The sequence below is a fragment of the Ambystoma mexicanum genome, chromosome 4p (genome assembly GCF_040938575.1).
Source record: "Ambystoma mexicanum isolate Mex_15411 chromosome 4p, UKY_AmexF1_1, whole genome shotgun sequence".
Lineage (NCBI taxonomy): Eukaryota > Metazoa > Chordata > Amphibia > Caudata > Ambystomatidae > Ambystoma > Ambystoma mexicanum.
This window is the reverse complement of record NC_090927.1, coordinates 814,311,444-814,326,528: the sequence shown is the minus strand read 5'-3', so window position 1 is coordinate 814,326,528 and position 15,085 is coordinate 814,311,444. Positions and strand designations below refer to the sequence as shown.

The window sequence follows — 15,085 nt, the reverse complement described above, 5'->3', positions numbered from 1 at the left end:
CCAATACCAGTTCAATTAATAAATGACTAGATAAAATGGACTCTGCATAGATTTAAAACACAAAGGGAAAGTGCTTTCTTCTTGCATTCAAAGTATTTGGTAGAGCCCTACGAGATAAAACATCTGAAATTCAAGTGACGCCTTTTCTGTGGGGAAAAGGTAACCGCCATCATATTTCTGTCTGTAAAAACTAAATTTGAATCCTTTGTTTGCCTTCCATGTCTGCAAGTAAAGCCCATCCCCTCAAGAACAGTGCTGACTAGACATATGAAGTAGAGGGAGATGGCATCAGATCAGTTTCTCTGAAAAGTGATGAACGGGGAGCCAGTTTTACAGTCAAGCAACAAGTAAGACTGCAACCCTGCAGGCATGACTGGAACCCGGTGCAAATTCAACCTCTGGACATCTTATGCATATTACCTTCTGTGGACCACGAGAAGCAGCCAATGGTCAAGTACACGGCAAATCACTGTTGGTGCATCAAAATGAGTGAGAGGGAGTCGCAGACTTAAACGGGTCATTTAAATGTAATCAATAAAAGGATAATGAAATAGCAGAAAAAGTGTAAAGACAAATACTTGTCCACATGGACCATCCCATATGGATTTTATTGTTTTAAATGAGCGATGGGAGGGGTTTCCACAAGACATTTGAGCTTCGTCTCCCTTTTGCGATATAGACCATCATACTGTCAATATAAAATTCATATGAAAAGGGATGCGTGGGGGAATGTATAAGACCACATCTCTCTCACACACATGCAAGTGGATGTCAACAAATGCAAATGTTACATGGATACATCCATGCACAGGGGTGAAAGGGCAAGGCATTAAAAATACTCTCAGAAAGTCGCTGATCAGTGGACTTCCCCGGTCTTCAACTAAAATAGTCTTTTTGAAAGAAGGAACATTTTAAGAACTGTATCCTCCAAACTGTTCCAGCATTAGAAATGTTTCATTATATCCCAAAATAATAACAACATGTACAAAATTAGATACATTCACCCCCCTCAACAAAAAAATAGGAAATATTTATAAAAGTTCTTAGAAGTACAGCCACACAGTCAAGATACAAGTTCTGCTCCATGAGAGTGACAATTTTGGGGTGTTATTCTCACAGAACGTGCTGCATTGTACATTCAGGAAGTTTCTCCAAAACTTGCATTAAGTCCCCCAAAGTCCTTTCTTCCAGTGCTACTGAAGGCCGCAGATACAAAAAGAAGTCCTGATGGGCTACAGAAGCAAAGAAGTCTCGAAGTCCAGTCCTTTAGTTGGCACCATCCACAGAGGGTGCCTGCGCACAAGCATCACACCACAAGAAGTTTTTCCTTCAGATTTTGAGAGGAGGCTTCAGGCTGGATCTTTGTGGTGTCTTGCCGAGGAAGTCCATACAGGTAGATGGATAGGCATACCAAAAGTGAGCCCACAGTGAAGTTTGGAGCTAAACAAAGGAAAACAAATGTTAAGTTATGAACGCATTGTCACATCAACACACTTCGCTAAAAAGAAATTCTGTTACTCTAAAATACTACCTCATAGGTCGTTTCTAGACACTATTTTGAAAATAGAAAACAACAAGTAATGGCCGCATAAGTCCCCTGCAAATTCCCCATGTAGTGAGACAGGATGGCCGGCTGTGTGACTGAAGGAGCACCTTCACAAGAGAAGAGCACACTGTCCTTGTACACCACCTGCCTCCCTGGACCCAGTGCTGTGGGCTACTTTGACCCACTCATCAGTACTCCCATCCATAACAAAGCTGCATTTCAGCAGAAACAGCTAAACGGCTATTCTGGCTCCTGTGAGCACCACTGCCTCACATCAAAACTGCGTTTTCCAGCAACAAAAAGATGGCTGCACCATCTTGCCAAGCACATATTGGGCAAGATGGAACAAGGGGGCACATTGAAAAAGCCTGCCAGGGGGTTCTGACATGTATCAAAGAATGGGGAGTGAAAAAGCAGCTCTGCTTTGCTGCAAGCCCAAAGTTCCCATTGAAAAATGGAAATATTTACATTTAAAAATGATGCCGCTCTGATGCGCTTTTCCTCTGATTCCTCATCACAATACTGAATGACAGCCAGTTGTTTAGTTCTGAAGGAATCAAAAGAAGCTTTACTTCAGCTACACAGGAAATGCTTTACTTTTGGGCTACAAAATATCAAAGATCAATGCGTCAAAGAGGCCCTGACTTTCTGTACCTATGTCAATTTCAGTGCATCTGTTTCAAATGTGGGAATTCAGAGAGAATCCTAAACCGAATTTGAAAGGAAAATGCTAGCAGCCCTACATGTTTAAATGTACTTTTGCAAATAAAGAAAAACACTTGTTTAAAAGTGTATGTTGGATAAGGCCCTGCAATTATCTAGCAATGTGAAGGGGTTTGTGCTGTGAAATATATGAGAGATCTTATTCAAAAGGCTTTACTTTGATTTATAAAAAAAATTAAAAAAAAAAAACAGGAATTAAACTGCATTGGCTGGATTTTGCAAGCTCCAGAACAGTGTTTTTCCTGCCGGCTAAATTAAGGCTTCCCCCAAAAGGAACCACCATAAACTTCCAGGACATTTGGCTGATAGACAAAGAAAGTTCACATACTGATCAGACTTTCATTTGGGCTGAGGCCTTTCGCAATAGAAATTCTGGGACACGAGTATGTGAAAAAGAAAATCACACCTCCCTGTTACTTCTACAAGAAGCTTCAAAGAAAAAAGCCATGCCGACCCTGGGCTAAGGGGGGTAGCCTGGAAAGGCATGACCTGGAGGACAATGCTGACCATTTGGTTTAAACAGCTATTTTAATAAGAACTTTACAGACTTTTATCTGTGCAACCGGGCTTTGCAGGAATGTAAAAAGTTAAGTTTTAATGTAATTTTGAGGATTTAATTTAAGACTTTGTAACATTCTCGGCCATATTGGGAACAGAAATGGCAGATAATTGGGTATTCTAAGGAAAGTATACATGATGCCATTGCAAATTTCAATGCCGACATGCCGAACGATAATCCACACACGTATAAAGTTATAGAATGCAGAGCTGGACTGGCATGTGCTGCATAAAACATGTAACCTGCTTATGTAATTTGTTAAGATGCCACAACTGTACAAATGTGCCATTTATGGCAAAACTGGATTTTAGCTAAAGTAACAGTGGGAGGGGTCTGGACCTTGTAAAACTCACATCATAAATCTGACATCATGCCCTTGAAACCCAACCAGCTGAGAGCAAGGCGTCAACCATTACCCCTGACCAATCCAGTTGCTTAGAGGCGTGCTTAGCTAAGCCTGCCCCACCACATCATCTGATGTCACCATGCCTTATAAATAAGAGTGGTTTACAGCACTCTAGACAGACTCTTTCCTGAATTTCCTGCTCCTGCGTTCCTGATTTTCTACATTCATCCTGCCAGATTCCAGATCCGACTGCAAAGCCAAAGCATAGCTGATTCCAGATCCCACTGCAAGGCCAAAGCATTGCTGACCATCCCAGCAAGGCATCCATCCTGAAACCCCAGTAAAAATCCGAATACCCAAAGGGAGAAGCTGTTGTATTCTTTTGGGAAGCATCCTGAAACCAGACCGGCTTCTTGCCGACTAACTTCATGCCCGCTGCAACCCTGCCATCCAGCTGTCCAGATTATCCGTTGACCAGACCTTTGCCGAGCTGTCTTTTGCCAGGAGATTCCGTTATCCGGTGACCAAAATCTTTGGTCACCAGAACTCCGACTGTTCCAAAACCCCAAAATTCAAGAGCGCACTGAGTATCCCACATTCCATAACACAGCCTACCCCAACTTTTCTAGACTGTTCTAATTCTCTGTGCACCCTGTTCTTGTTTTCTAGTGTTGGCACCATTCTTTCATTCATCTCCTCGAGTAACTCCTTAGTCATATTTTGAGTAAACAAACTAATTTCCACATACAGTTGTATGCTGGGGTGACAAGGGTGACGTCACAAATCAACCTTGGATCTTACTTTGTTGTTTCCCTCTTTAACAATATAGTCTAAATAATTTAGTTTAAGTAAAATGTGCCTTTCAAAAACGATGTTTCATTTTTAACTGCTTTATTTTCCTAACGAACCTCATTCTACCTTCCAAATCTCTCTCAATTCACCAGCTGTACCTCTTCTTTCACCTCTACATTATCACTGTGATGTACATCTGTTCCCCAGCCCAAATACCGCATTCTAATTCAGTGTTTTTCATCAGTTTTCTGTAAAAAAACGTTTTTAACATTTAAAGTTGAAAAAGTGTAAATGCAATGTTTCCATGTGTGCATTTGGCTGCACTGTCTTTTCAAGTTTAACCTGCTTTGTGAATTGTATGCTTTTGTGACACCTTACCTTCTAGTTGCTAGTGATATAACATCCCTACTACTGTGATAAAACATATGCATATCATGACTTAAATATACATATAATTAATTGTCAAAATCGGAGTCATTTTAGGCCTTTGCAAAGGGTTTCATTTGATTCCGTTTGCTGCCCCTTATCCCTGACTACCTGCTGCTTCTTTCTATCCACTCAGAATGTGTTGGTGGGTTGAGGGAACATTGCAGGGGGAAACCTTAACGTGGGCGCCATCGATCCTAATTGAAAAAGTGCTCCTATTCATTTGTGCTTTGAATATGTTATACTAGAAGGTTAACTAAGTGCATTGCTTTCATTTCCATTGTCGTTATCACCCCATTGGTGATTGCTGCCCAATATTAAAATGTGTGTGAATTTTAAAAATAAATAAAATATTGTATTTTCACCAACCAGCCTGGTTCATGGTCTATTGTGACACAGGGTATTTGTAAAAGGGGGTGTGAGACGGGTCGGGTACCGGCTCAATTAGAATCGTTGAAATTAAAGAAAAAGCATTCCTGTTGAGCACCAAATTCCAGGCTAAGACCAAGTGTCCTGGTCCAGTGTGTGACACCCGATTGGGATCCTTAACAGTGCCTCCCCGTGTGCACTGTTGTATGCAACATCCCATATACATGGAACCATCTGGGGTTAAAACTAAAAAGTAAAACTATTATTGGCACTAAACCTCCACCTTTGAGCCAAAGCGGATTGCGTCACTAAACTTTGCCTGTGAGTGATCTATGTAGCCTCAGAAGGATGCACTAAATTGAAACCTATGAGACAAGACTAACAGTAATGCTCAAGCACCAGCTAAGCATCAAAAGTGAGTATGTCTTCTTAGTTTGGGCCATTAGGTGTCGCTTGCGACACCTATAATAGTTTAATCTATTGCATTAAAATACTGATTCATGTGTACATAGGGAGAAGGGCTTGTGACAAGGGGCACACACAAATGACATTTGAGGGGGGGCGCACAGTGGATTTTGGTTTTCTTTGGTTGGTTATTGATCCCTCCCATTCCCTGCCACCAGCCATGCTAATCCCTATGGCTAATCCCACCCATTCCTGCCCATCTCGGGAATTCTTTTTGCTCTGAAATCTTCCATGGTTGTGGCCATCTTGGATGACTGTCTCTAAGGAACCTCTCTGAAAACAAGCCGAAAATAGCACCCATAATGAAAGTCAGGGTTGTTTAATTATTGATGTTTAAAACGGCACAGGGAACCATAGTTAATAGCGGCTTTAGAAGCCATCGCCCCTCTGTGACTTTAAATGGCAAAATCAATGTAGGTTCAGATTATTTTGCGATTTACGAATGGGAATTAGTTCCCTCACCCCCTTGCTCATTTGCTTAAGACAGTATGAATCTTTAGGACGTCCCTACACTTACCGTAGAAAAAAGGGATCCATTTTTTTTGCGAATTAGTCAGTGTAAGAAACACTGCCGCCATCTTGCATTTTCTGTTTTCCAATGCGTTAATACAACATTTGTGTTCAATTAATTTCCCGGCTATATCCCCTTTACCAACTACCTCTGCCATCTCTTGGGCTGATGGATACATCTGCTTGTATAGTGTGTATTTCGTGTGGATAGGTCTAAGAGAGGGTTAAATAAGATCTAATAGGGAAGGGTACCTTATCTGCATAACGCGGCCTAAGGATAAGGATTGAATGTACGTGATGTTACCAGTTTCAAAAGGGAAACACTTGGATATGCAGAACTTGTTGGTGGTTGTGATTTGGAGGCAAGGGGGTTGGAATGACTGACCTTGTGAGGTCAGGAAATGTGGACTTAATATGGTGCGGCCACAAAGTGAAACATGGGACCCTTAATTTCTCTGAAATAAAAGAACGAGGAGGAAAACCTATGATATGCTTCTGCTTGGAGGACTAGAGGTACAGCGTTTATTTGTTTTAATAATTATTTTCCTGCATTGTTTTCCGTACTAAATGTTGTGGAACGCAAATGGAAGCACAACGCCATCCCTAAATCATCATAGGGAAACATGTCTACACTGATTGATAACTCAGCAATTGGTACTGAAGGTAGGCCTGCTTTTTCATAGAACTCCCATCAAGTGACAGCAGCAGCTCCTGTCTGGAAGATGTGTTGCATAGGAAAGTGTATTTTAGTTGAAGTAACCTACACTCGTTACGCAGAGTCCCTTATGGCTTATGCAGGTACTCCAATAAGTGGCAGACAATTAACGTGTTGTGTCAGGAGTCTGTGACGAATGCAGCGTGTTGCCGTCACAATGGTTCAACAAGGTTGTTGGTGTATGTGTGTGTGCAGTGTAGTTCCAGGTGTTGTGTGGGGGAGAGGATGTCACTGCGCTACCTCCCATGTGTTGCCCTTGCTCCTGGGCCTAAGCGCTGCCCTAGCTCAGAATAACATTGGAAATTGTCAAAAAGCCCTGGATGCATTACACGAGCGCACAAATGCTACACTTCCAGATCTTGTACACATGGTATGTACAGTCAGTTTGGCCCCTCCATCTGACTAGCTTCCTACTGATCTTACAGTGAAACCAATGCCTGATGATGGGACCGTCCGGCGGCGCTGAAACAATAACAATGGCTGCCTTGCTTAATCTGGTGCAGGGAACAACCTGTTGGGGGAGGAGGGGTAGCATGAGGGCCCAGATCCTCGATGCAACCTCCTGGAATAAGTCTGACACCGATATCACTGTGTATTGTTTGTGACTGATGTCCAACGTGGCAGGGTCCCCTTTTATTTATTACACATGGCATAGCCGTCACCTGACTTGGTGGCTCGCTACATCACATCCCATCCATCATAACAAACATTTAACACAACCCAGAACGGTCACAGGTGCATTGGAGACAACCCTACCCCACAATAGAAGTCCTGTAGTCTCGGGCAGCTTCCTCTTGGACCACTGGGGTACCGGGATCGCTGTTCCTATGGATCACAGCCAGGCAGGGAGACTACCAGCTCATCGCCTCTCAGCTCCTCTCTCTGCGTTCCTGGTGCCGTCGCCGGGCCTTCATCAGCCGGCTCTGTGCTTCGATCTCGAGTTTCAGGGGTGGGGGGCAGCGAAACCAGCTGCTATTCCTCATCAGGGACCCCCTTTCTCTCACTGTTTTGACCACAGACCCCCTCTTCTCAGCAACCCTCCACAGGGTCGCCTCATGAGGTAGGCACAGCTTGTGGGCGGTGCACCGGTTGCGGAAGAGCACCAGATCTCTGACCTCCATTGGTTGCGGCCCAATCTCCACCGCTCAGTCTTTGTCATTGGTCCCGCTCCTGGGCCTCCCTCATCCGCTCTGGGTCAGGCACCACGAGTGCCCTGGACTCGTGGTCAGGAATTAGCGACTTCATCTTGTGTCCCAGGAACGCCTCCGCCGGCGACACGCCAGTCATGGAGTGAGGGGTCCATTGGTAGGCCAGCAGAAACTGGGTGAGCGCCGGGTCCAGTGGCTGCTCCTTGTCCACAGCAATGCTTCCGTAGAAGGACCCCACAGCTTGATTTAAAATTGGGTAGGGGGGGGGAGAGACCGTCTAAGGTGGTCTGCCAAAAAAAGAGGCAAACCAACAGAGCCGGAACACCCGACACTCCAACCTTCTCCAAACTCTGAAGGAGAATCTCATGATAAATAGTGTCAAAAGCTGCAGAAAGGTCTAGGAGAATCCAAGCTCCCACCTCTCTGCGGTCTTGAAGCAAAGCAATGTCGTCCATAATTGCGACGATAACCGACTCAGTGCCCATGCACGACCAAAAGCCAGATTGAAAAAGGTAGAGGAGACCGTTTAATTCAAAAAAAGTCTGAGAACTGTTGGGTCACAATAGCCTCAATCAGCAGGATCAAGATGTGCCTTCTTCAACAATGGGGAGATGACTGCATGTTTCAAGGACCCTGGTATGAGTCTTGTCGAGAAGGAGTTTTGCAAAGCAGTGGTAAAAAAAAGTAATGGTCTCATCTGAAATGGATTGAATGATCTATAGAGGGATCCGATCAATAGGAGAGGCAGACTTAAGTTTCAATAGCCAAGTTGAAACCATACTATTCGTCACTTTATTAAATTGAAAAGCACTGGTCTGATTCTCTTCAGCATCAGAGACAAAAATGCAAGGGACAGGGGCCGAGGGACAAACGCCACTGCGTCCCCATCATCTGCAGCTGGGTCTTCTCCCGGTCCAGTAGGGTGGCATGAAGGGTAATTGGCAGGGGTGTCTGCCCCTGCATGAAAGATCAGAGTCACTCCGTATTCATGAAGCTGCAACAGCCAACTGTACAACCGGATGGGCAGTCGAGGGGCAGACCCCGTCAAGATGGGTACGAGAGGCTTGTGATCGGTTAACACGGTCACTGGCTGTCCATAGATGCAGAAGTGCCTAATGCCCCATAAGACAGCCAAGGCTTCCCATTCAATTTTGGAGTATCAGCTCTCTGTGGGGGTAAGAGCATTGCTGACATATAGCACTGACCTTCGACTGCCCCGTTGGTTGACCTGCAGGAGGATGGCACCGAGTTCACCGAGGCTAGCATAAAACACAAGCTCTGTGGGTCAAGTGGGGTCAAAGTATGCCATTGTGGTATCCGCGGCCAGATCCTCCTTTGTGGCCAGGAAGGCCTTGCACTTGGGCGACCCCCATGGACAATCTTGATCTTTCTTCGTCAATACTCACAGCTGCTCAGTGATGGTGGCCAAATTGGGAATGATAACATCCGCATAAATTGACCATGCCAAGCTCCTCACCTCGGAGGGGGACCCCAGGGCTGTCGCTTTTTTTATGTCCTTGAGCTTCTGAGGGTCAGGTGACAGTCCGCCATCATGGAAAACAAAGCCCAAAAAATCTATGCTGGATTGTATGAACTTGCACTTTCTCCTGTTCAGAGTCAGACTGTTGGGTGAGCCTTTCAAGGACTGCCGTGAGGCGTGGTAGGTGATCCTGATGTGACTGAGAAAATTAGGACATCGTCACTCACGTTTAGGATCCCTGACAGCCCTGCAAACACGCCATTGATCGTGTGCTGGAAGACTTTGGCGGCTGACGACGCGCCGAAACTGAGCCGCCGGCAGTGAAACAACCGCACATGTGAATAGAAAGTGGTGATGGGCCTTGAATCTTCGTGAAGCAGGACCGGGGGGTACCCGGTCTTGGGGTCAAGTGTCAGAACACCTTTGCTCCTTGTAGGTCAGCCAAAATGTCATCCAATGTGGGCGTGGGATGGCGATCTCTGCAAATCACTTTGTTGGGGAGTCTCATGTCCACACAGATCTTGACCTCCTCGGAACTGCGTTGCCGGCCTGACATTGATCGACGCCCCGGTACCGGTCAGAATGGACTAGTCTTTACTAGCATCTCGGCCACCTTCGTGGGCCGGGGCCGTCTGTCTAGGCGGCGGAAATGAAGAAAACATCCTTAATGCTGGCCGCTCTTTTAGCCCTTCATTGGACAGACCTGCGATCCTCCTCAACCGGTGCAACCTTTTGCGTCCGCAGGCGGGGCCGCGTAGGCCGTGTGGTTTGCCCGGTTGGCCGTGGGGCCCTGCACATCGTGGCAAAACGGTTTGTCTTCCACAACGCACACGTAGCTTATCACTGGGCATACCTGGGCATGGGGTGTCACCCCACCGCATGCATCGCATTACTTCGGCGGGCCCTCTGCCTGCTGGGCTTGATTCTGGAGGTTCTGCCTCCCGTACTTGTCACTCGGGCATGACTGACCTTTGGTGGACACTGCTTGTTCCATCACAGGGCAGGCACCCTTTGATGTCGCTTCCATCTGGCTGCTCTCGACTGTGAAAGTTCCTGGGTGCATCCAAGCTCCAAACTCTGCCTATTGCACTTCGCTCTACAGCTGTTCATTTGCAATTTAGAAGGGCTTTTAAAACTTTGCTCTTCTAATTTCTTTGCTTGATCGCAGTCTCTACTCTATTTTGGTGTTAGTTGCGCTGTACTACGGTACTAAAAAGGAAAACATAACATTGCCAGATGTCTGGGATTGGGATAGGAAACAGAAGGATTCCACCTGGACCCTCCCATAAATACTGGCTTCCATTTCTTATTGTGAAGACATGCACTCGTCTAACTTTATTTTCAATGTTATGGCATTGGGCTACATTCTAATGCTACACCTTCTTTGAGGGAGTATGGGAAGTATTTGCTGTTGCCCCAGCAGGCTGCGAGCGTGTTATCACCGTGTTATCACCACCTCTTTAAACGTATCTCCATAAGGGAACACGGGTGGTGTAGCTGTCGTGATGTGTGGTTCATCATGCTAGACCAGAAACAGCAGAGGTAATCTTTTTTTCATGCCTATTTGTTGGTTAGGCCAAAACAGATAGAGAGATGGGATGTGAATATGAATATGAGGGGGGGGGGGGGGAGTACACAGGTTTATTTTTTTTTACCCCCACACACAGACTACGCACATGCTTATCCTAGTGACCATAACCACCCAAACACTACATGCCCTTTCCCACCCAAAACACATCCTCCTGGAATATCTTTGAGCTAGCTCTATCAAGCAGTAACATCAAACTAACTGCCTGTCCGTGTTTTTTTAAACAGGTCTTCTGAGAGTTGATGACTTAGTTAAACTTGTAAATGTGCTACTGGTGTAATTAAAATGTCTTAACCGAGTGTGCCTACAGTCACTTAATTTATGACAAGTATATATGTGTCATTGGCAGTGCTAAGAAAATACATATCCCATTCACACACCAAAGCCCAAACTGTTGGGCTTGTTTTTATATGGATTTAATTTGTTTGGGTAGTTATAAAGGGGCAAGGGAAAACTGAGAAATGTGGAAGTATACAGTATTCATTAGAGAACATTATATTTCTAGGGTGAAGATATTTGTTATATGGTGGTAGGTCACCTGTTTGTAAAGTTTCAAATATCACTGCAAGGGAGTCTTGTTATGGGATACCTCAATAGAGGCTTTATGGTGAGGGTCACAAATGGGTCGTGTTTAGGGTCGAAGGGCTTATGTTCAATTTTGTGGGATCATGTCAGATGGTTCACATGCATAGGATGGAATGCTCTTCATTAATGGCTTCACAAAAAACAAATCTAGGAAAATAGATATGGTTCCAGAATCAATCTGATAACCAACAATGCCGCACTTGCAGGTGGACAGTCTATATGTTCGTGAATCTTTGCTAGGATATAAAAGGCTGGTATGACTGGTTCAGTATTTGAAACATAGGCCTTTTCATTCAAAGTAATCCTATCCTTTGCTGGGGTGTGCATCAACATACCTGATGGTCCGAATGGTTTATCAGAGGCTCCCCAAACATGGCTTCCTCTGTGCATGTAACCCATTGTATCCTCCCTCTCCATGTCCTTCCAAAGTGTTCCCTTAATAGCCTATCCCAAGTGTATACTGCAAGCTATTGCTACATTCTCTTGTACATCGCTGCGTTGCTTAATTGCTAGGTTTATGCTATATCAAACACAATACATATATAACAAACACTCACAGGAATCTAGATCTACTACTTGAGTTACTCCCGCCTGATGGATGTCCTTACCGTCTTAACAGGTGCCCTCAGTCTCGCCAATATAACCAAGGTTCATCAACTGCAGCTAGACTGCACTTTCTGGCCACTGCCTGGCTAAACTACATAACCTTCCCACTCACCCTAAACAACCTTCACGGTCCCACCATCAAAGATAACTCCTCATATCTCATCTTTTTATCCTCTGCTCTAAACTCCTTCCCTCCCTGTCAACCCCTATCCCTCCAAACACTCACTATTCACAATGCCATCTCTGTTCCCCCATTGTCATTCCCCTACCATTCTGTATTACCAAAAGAAAACCCACCATCTGGACCCAGTAAAATCCTCCCTTCAAGACTTCTCTCGGCCACCTGCCCGTTCTATTCCCTCATATGAAGCAAAAAGCAAGCTTTTCAGTTAATGTGCATATCCATAATGCAATACTGTAAGACTTTATTGTGGAGGAAAACATCCAGTGATGGCCAGTAGATGGCGTTGTGCACATAAGCCTTTTTTAGCTGGAATGCTTACCCTTGTATCACATTACAAGTAAAAGGGTTTTTAGTTTTTTAAAACTAAAATAAATAAATTAATAAAAAACAGTGACCACATAAAACTGAATTAGCAGTGAAATCATGCCAATATAACCAAAATCGCATTCTTTCTCCAGAAAACTGTAAAACATAATACACGCTTCATGGCTTCCGTTCATAAACAAAGACCAAAGATCTTATCTCTGGGTAGTGGCTTTGATTCCAGCTGGCCTTAAAACGGACTGTAGAAGAATCACAAACAAATGCTTTGCAGTTCCCAGTAAAACATCTCCACAGAAGCAGCATGGTCCGTGTTCTCTATGTATATTCAGCCAAGCTCCAGTAACCTCGAGGGACTTTACAACATTACATTTAATTTTAATATAATCCCACACCAGTGTCAATATAGCTAGGGGGAGTCACCCGGTGCAAAATGTGGTCTAGAAACACTGTAGAGTTGTTCTTGGTGGCCAGATGAACGATGAGTTGTTCACGACCATTCCCAGATAGTGCGGACTTCATGATTTTCTTTTTGTAGGTTTTAAATGGCAAGTTGATAACGTTCTCCGGAGCCAGTGCAAGCCATCTGTCAGCAGTTGACATAATTTTCGCAATGCTGCTAGTAGGCATGGAACCAAGTTTGGACAATCCAAAATCAGGAATCAACCCAAGTAGGTTGATATCAGGACTATTTTTCAACTTCCAGTACGTGTTCAAACAAGTAAGGCAGATCTAACATATATCCGGTCAAGAGCATATTCTAAATACACCATTTCGGAGGCTGAGGGGGGGGGGGGGGGGCGCCATGAGGTGGCCAATATGAGTCTCTTATGTATATGATGTTCTAAAATCGATATTTTAACAGATTTTCAAAAGCCCAGATCTCAGCAGCATCCAATATTATGGGTCGGATTTTAGCTTGAGAAAGTTGGATCAAAAACGTTGTAGCCCCTACCCTTCTTGGCAAAGGAGCTAATGCCCCATGTAATCTGGACAGTATTTTTCTAGTTGCTGCATGCCCCTTAATTTAGGGTCGAAATAAATGGCTAAATATGTATACTCTGAGACCACTTCGAGTACCTCTCTGCCCATATGCCAACTCACCCTTTTCACCTTTTTAAGGATGGAGAAAAAAAAAACACAACCTTAGTTTTTGATATGTTCACTACGAGAGAGTTTAATTCTGTGTAAACTTTCAAGCAGTCCAATGAGGACTGCAAGCCTCCACGGCTTAAATCAATCAAAACAAGGTCGTCCACATAGCCCATCCATTGCAGGGTATGTCCCAGGGTTGGTGGTATGGAAGAAACAAGTTACTTACCTGTAACTGTTGTTCTCCAGCATGGGTCTGGCATGGATTCACATGCTCATGAATATTCCCCGTCGTCAGGCCGGGAATCCTCGGTATAGAAAAAAAAAATCAGTATCAGTTTCGTTTCTGATCTGTCTTTCTTAGTAGTAACCAATCAGTGGTCTCTGGGTCATACTGCCCCCAGCAAATGACTGCCCTCTCCCTAAGCCCCGCCTCTGGCAGCCATCCTCAGATTTGGTAGCACGTAAAGTGGCAGTATGACCAAGTGAAGAGCCGCAGAGGGGTAGGCGGGAAGGTTCGCATGTGAATCCATGCCAGACCCATGCTGGAGAACAACGGTTACAGGTAAGTAACTTGTTCCTTCTCCAACATGGGGTCTGGCATGGATTCACATGCTCATGAATAAGAGAATACATAGCAATACACACATGCACAACCACGGGAGGTGTCAACAGGCTCAACATTAAGCAATACAACAACTCAACATTAAGCATCTCTTACCTCCTCACCAGGCTCACCTTAGGCAAACAGGTTGCGCAGCACTGCTTGGCCGACCCTGGACTCCTCCCTGGAGTCCCGATCGATGCAGTAGAATCTTGTGAAGGTGTGCGTCGACCTCCACGTCACAGCCCTGCAGATGTCTAGCAGGGGCACACCAGACAAGAACGTTGTGTAGCATCGATCGCTCTGGTCGAATGGGCTCTCGGACGACCGGGCAGCGGTCGGTTCGCCAACCGATGACAGTGCATGATGCAGCCGGAGAGCCATCTGGAAATGGAAGTCTTCGAGAGAGCCTTCCCTTGATTCACAGTCCCAAAGTTCACAAACAGCTGTGACGTCTTCCGAAAACTCTTTGTGCGGTCCACATAGAACTTAAGCGCTCTAGCTACATCCAGCGAGTGCAAAGTCCTCTCGGCCGGCGACAAAGGCGACGGGAAGAAAACCGGCAACACCAAGGGCTCGTTGATGTGGAAGTCCGACGGCACCTTGGGCATAAAGGAGGGGTGCGTCCTCAGCACCACCATCGTGTCATGAAAAGTCAGGTATGGAGGCTTGCAAGATAGGGCCTGGATCTCTCCCACTCGTCGTGTGGAGGTGATGGCCACGAGGAAAGCGGTCTTCCATGACAGGAACTTCAGAGGCGCGAATGCATAGGCTCGAATGGGGCCCCCATGAGCCTGGTCAGCAACACATTAAGCTCCCACGCCGGGGCAGGAGCCTTCACCGGCGGAAATGATCGGAATAGTCCCTTCATGAATTCTTTCACCAGGCGATGAGACCACAAGGACGACCTGTCCCGCAGTCCTGGTATATCTGGAGATTGCAGCCAGATGTATTTTGATGGAGGCGTGAGCCAGTCCAGCTTTGGCCAGCGACAGTAGGTACGGCAGTACTTGAGGGGCCGTAATC

The 15,085-nt window shown here is 45.3% G+C and overlaps 1 protein-coding gene across 2 annotated transcripts in view; it reads right to left on the bottom strand.

Moving 5' to 3' along the window:
* Positions 1 to 565: 565 nt before the first annotated feature.
* Positions 566 to 15,085, bottom strand: part of SLC35A1 (solute carrier family 35 member A1) — a 383,699-nt gene continuing 369,179 nt past the window's right edge. For both annotated transcript variants that reach the window (XM_069606380.1, XM_069606381.1), the window contains exon 8: positions 566 to 1,440. In XM_069606380.1, coding sequence (XP_069462481.1) covers positions 1,307 to 1,440 — 134 coding nt within the window. In that variant the 3' untranslated portion in view covers positions 566 to 1,306. The remainder of the gene's footprint in view (positions 1,441 to 15,085) is intronic.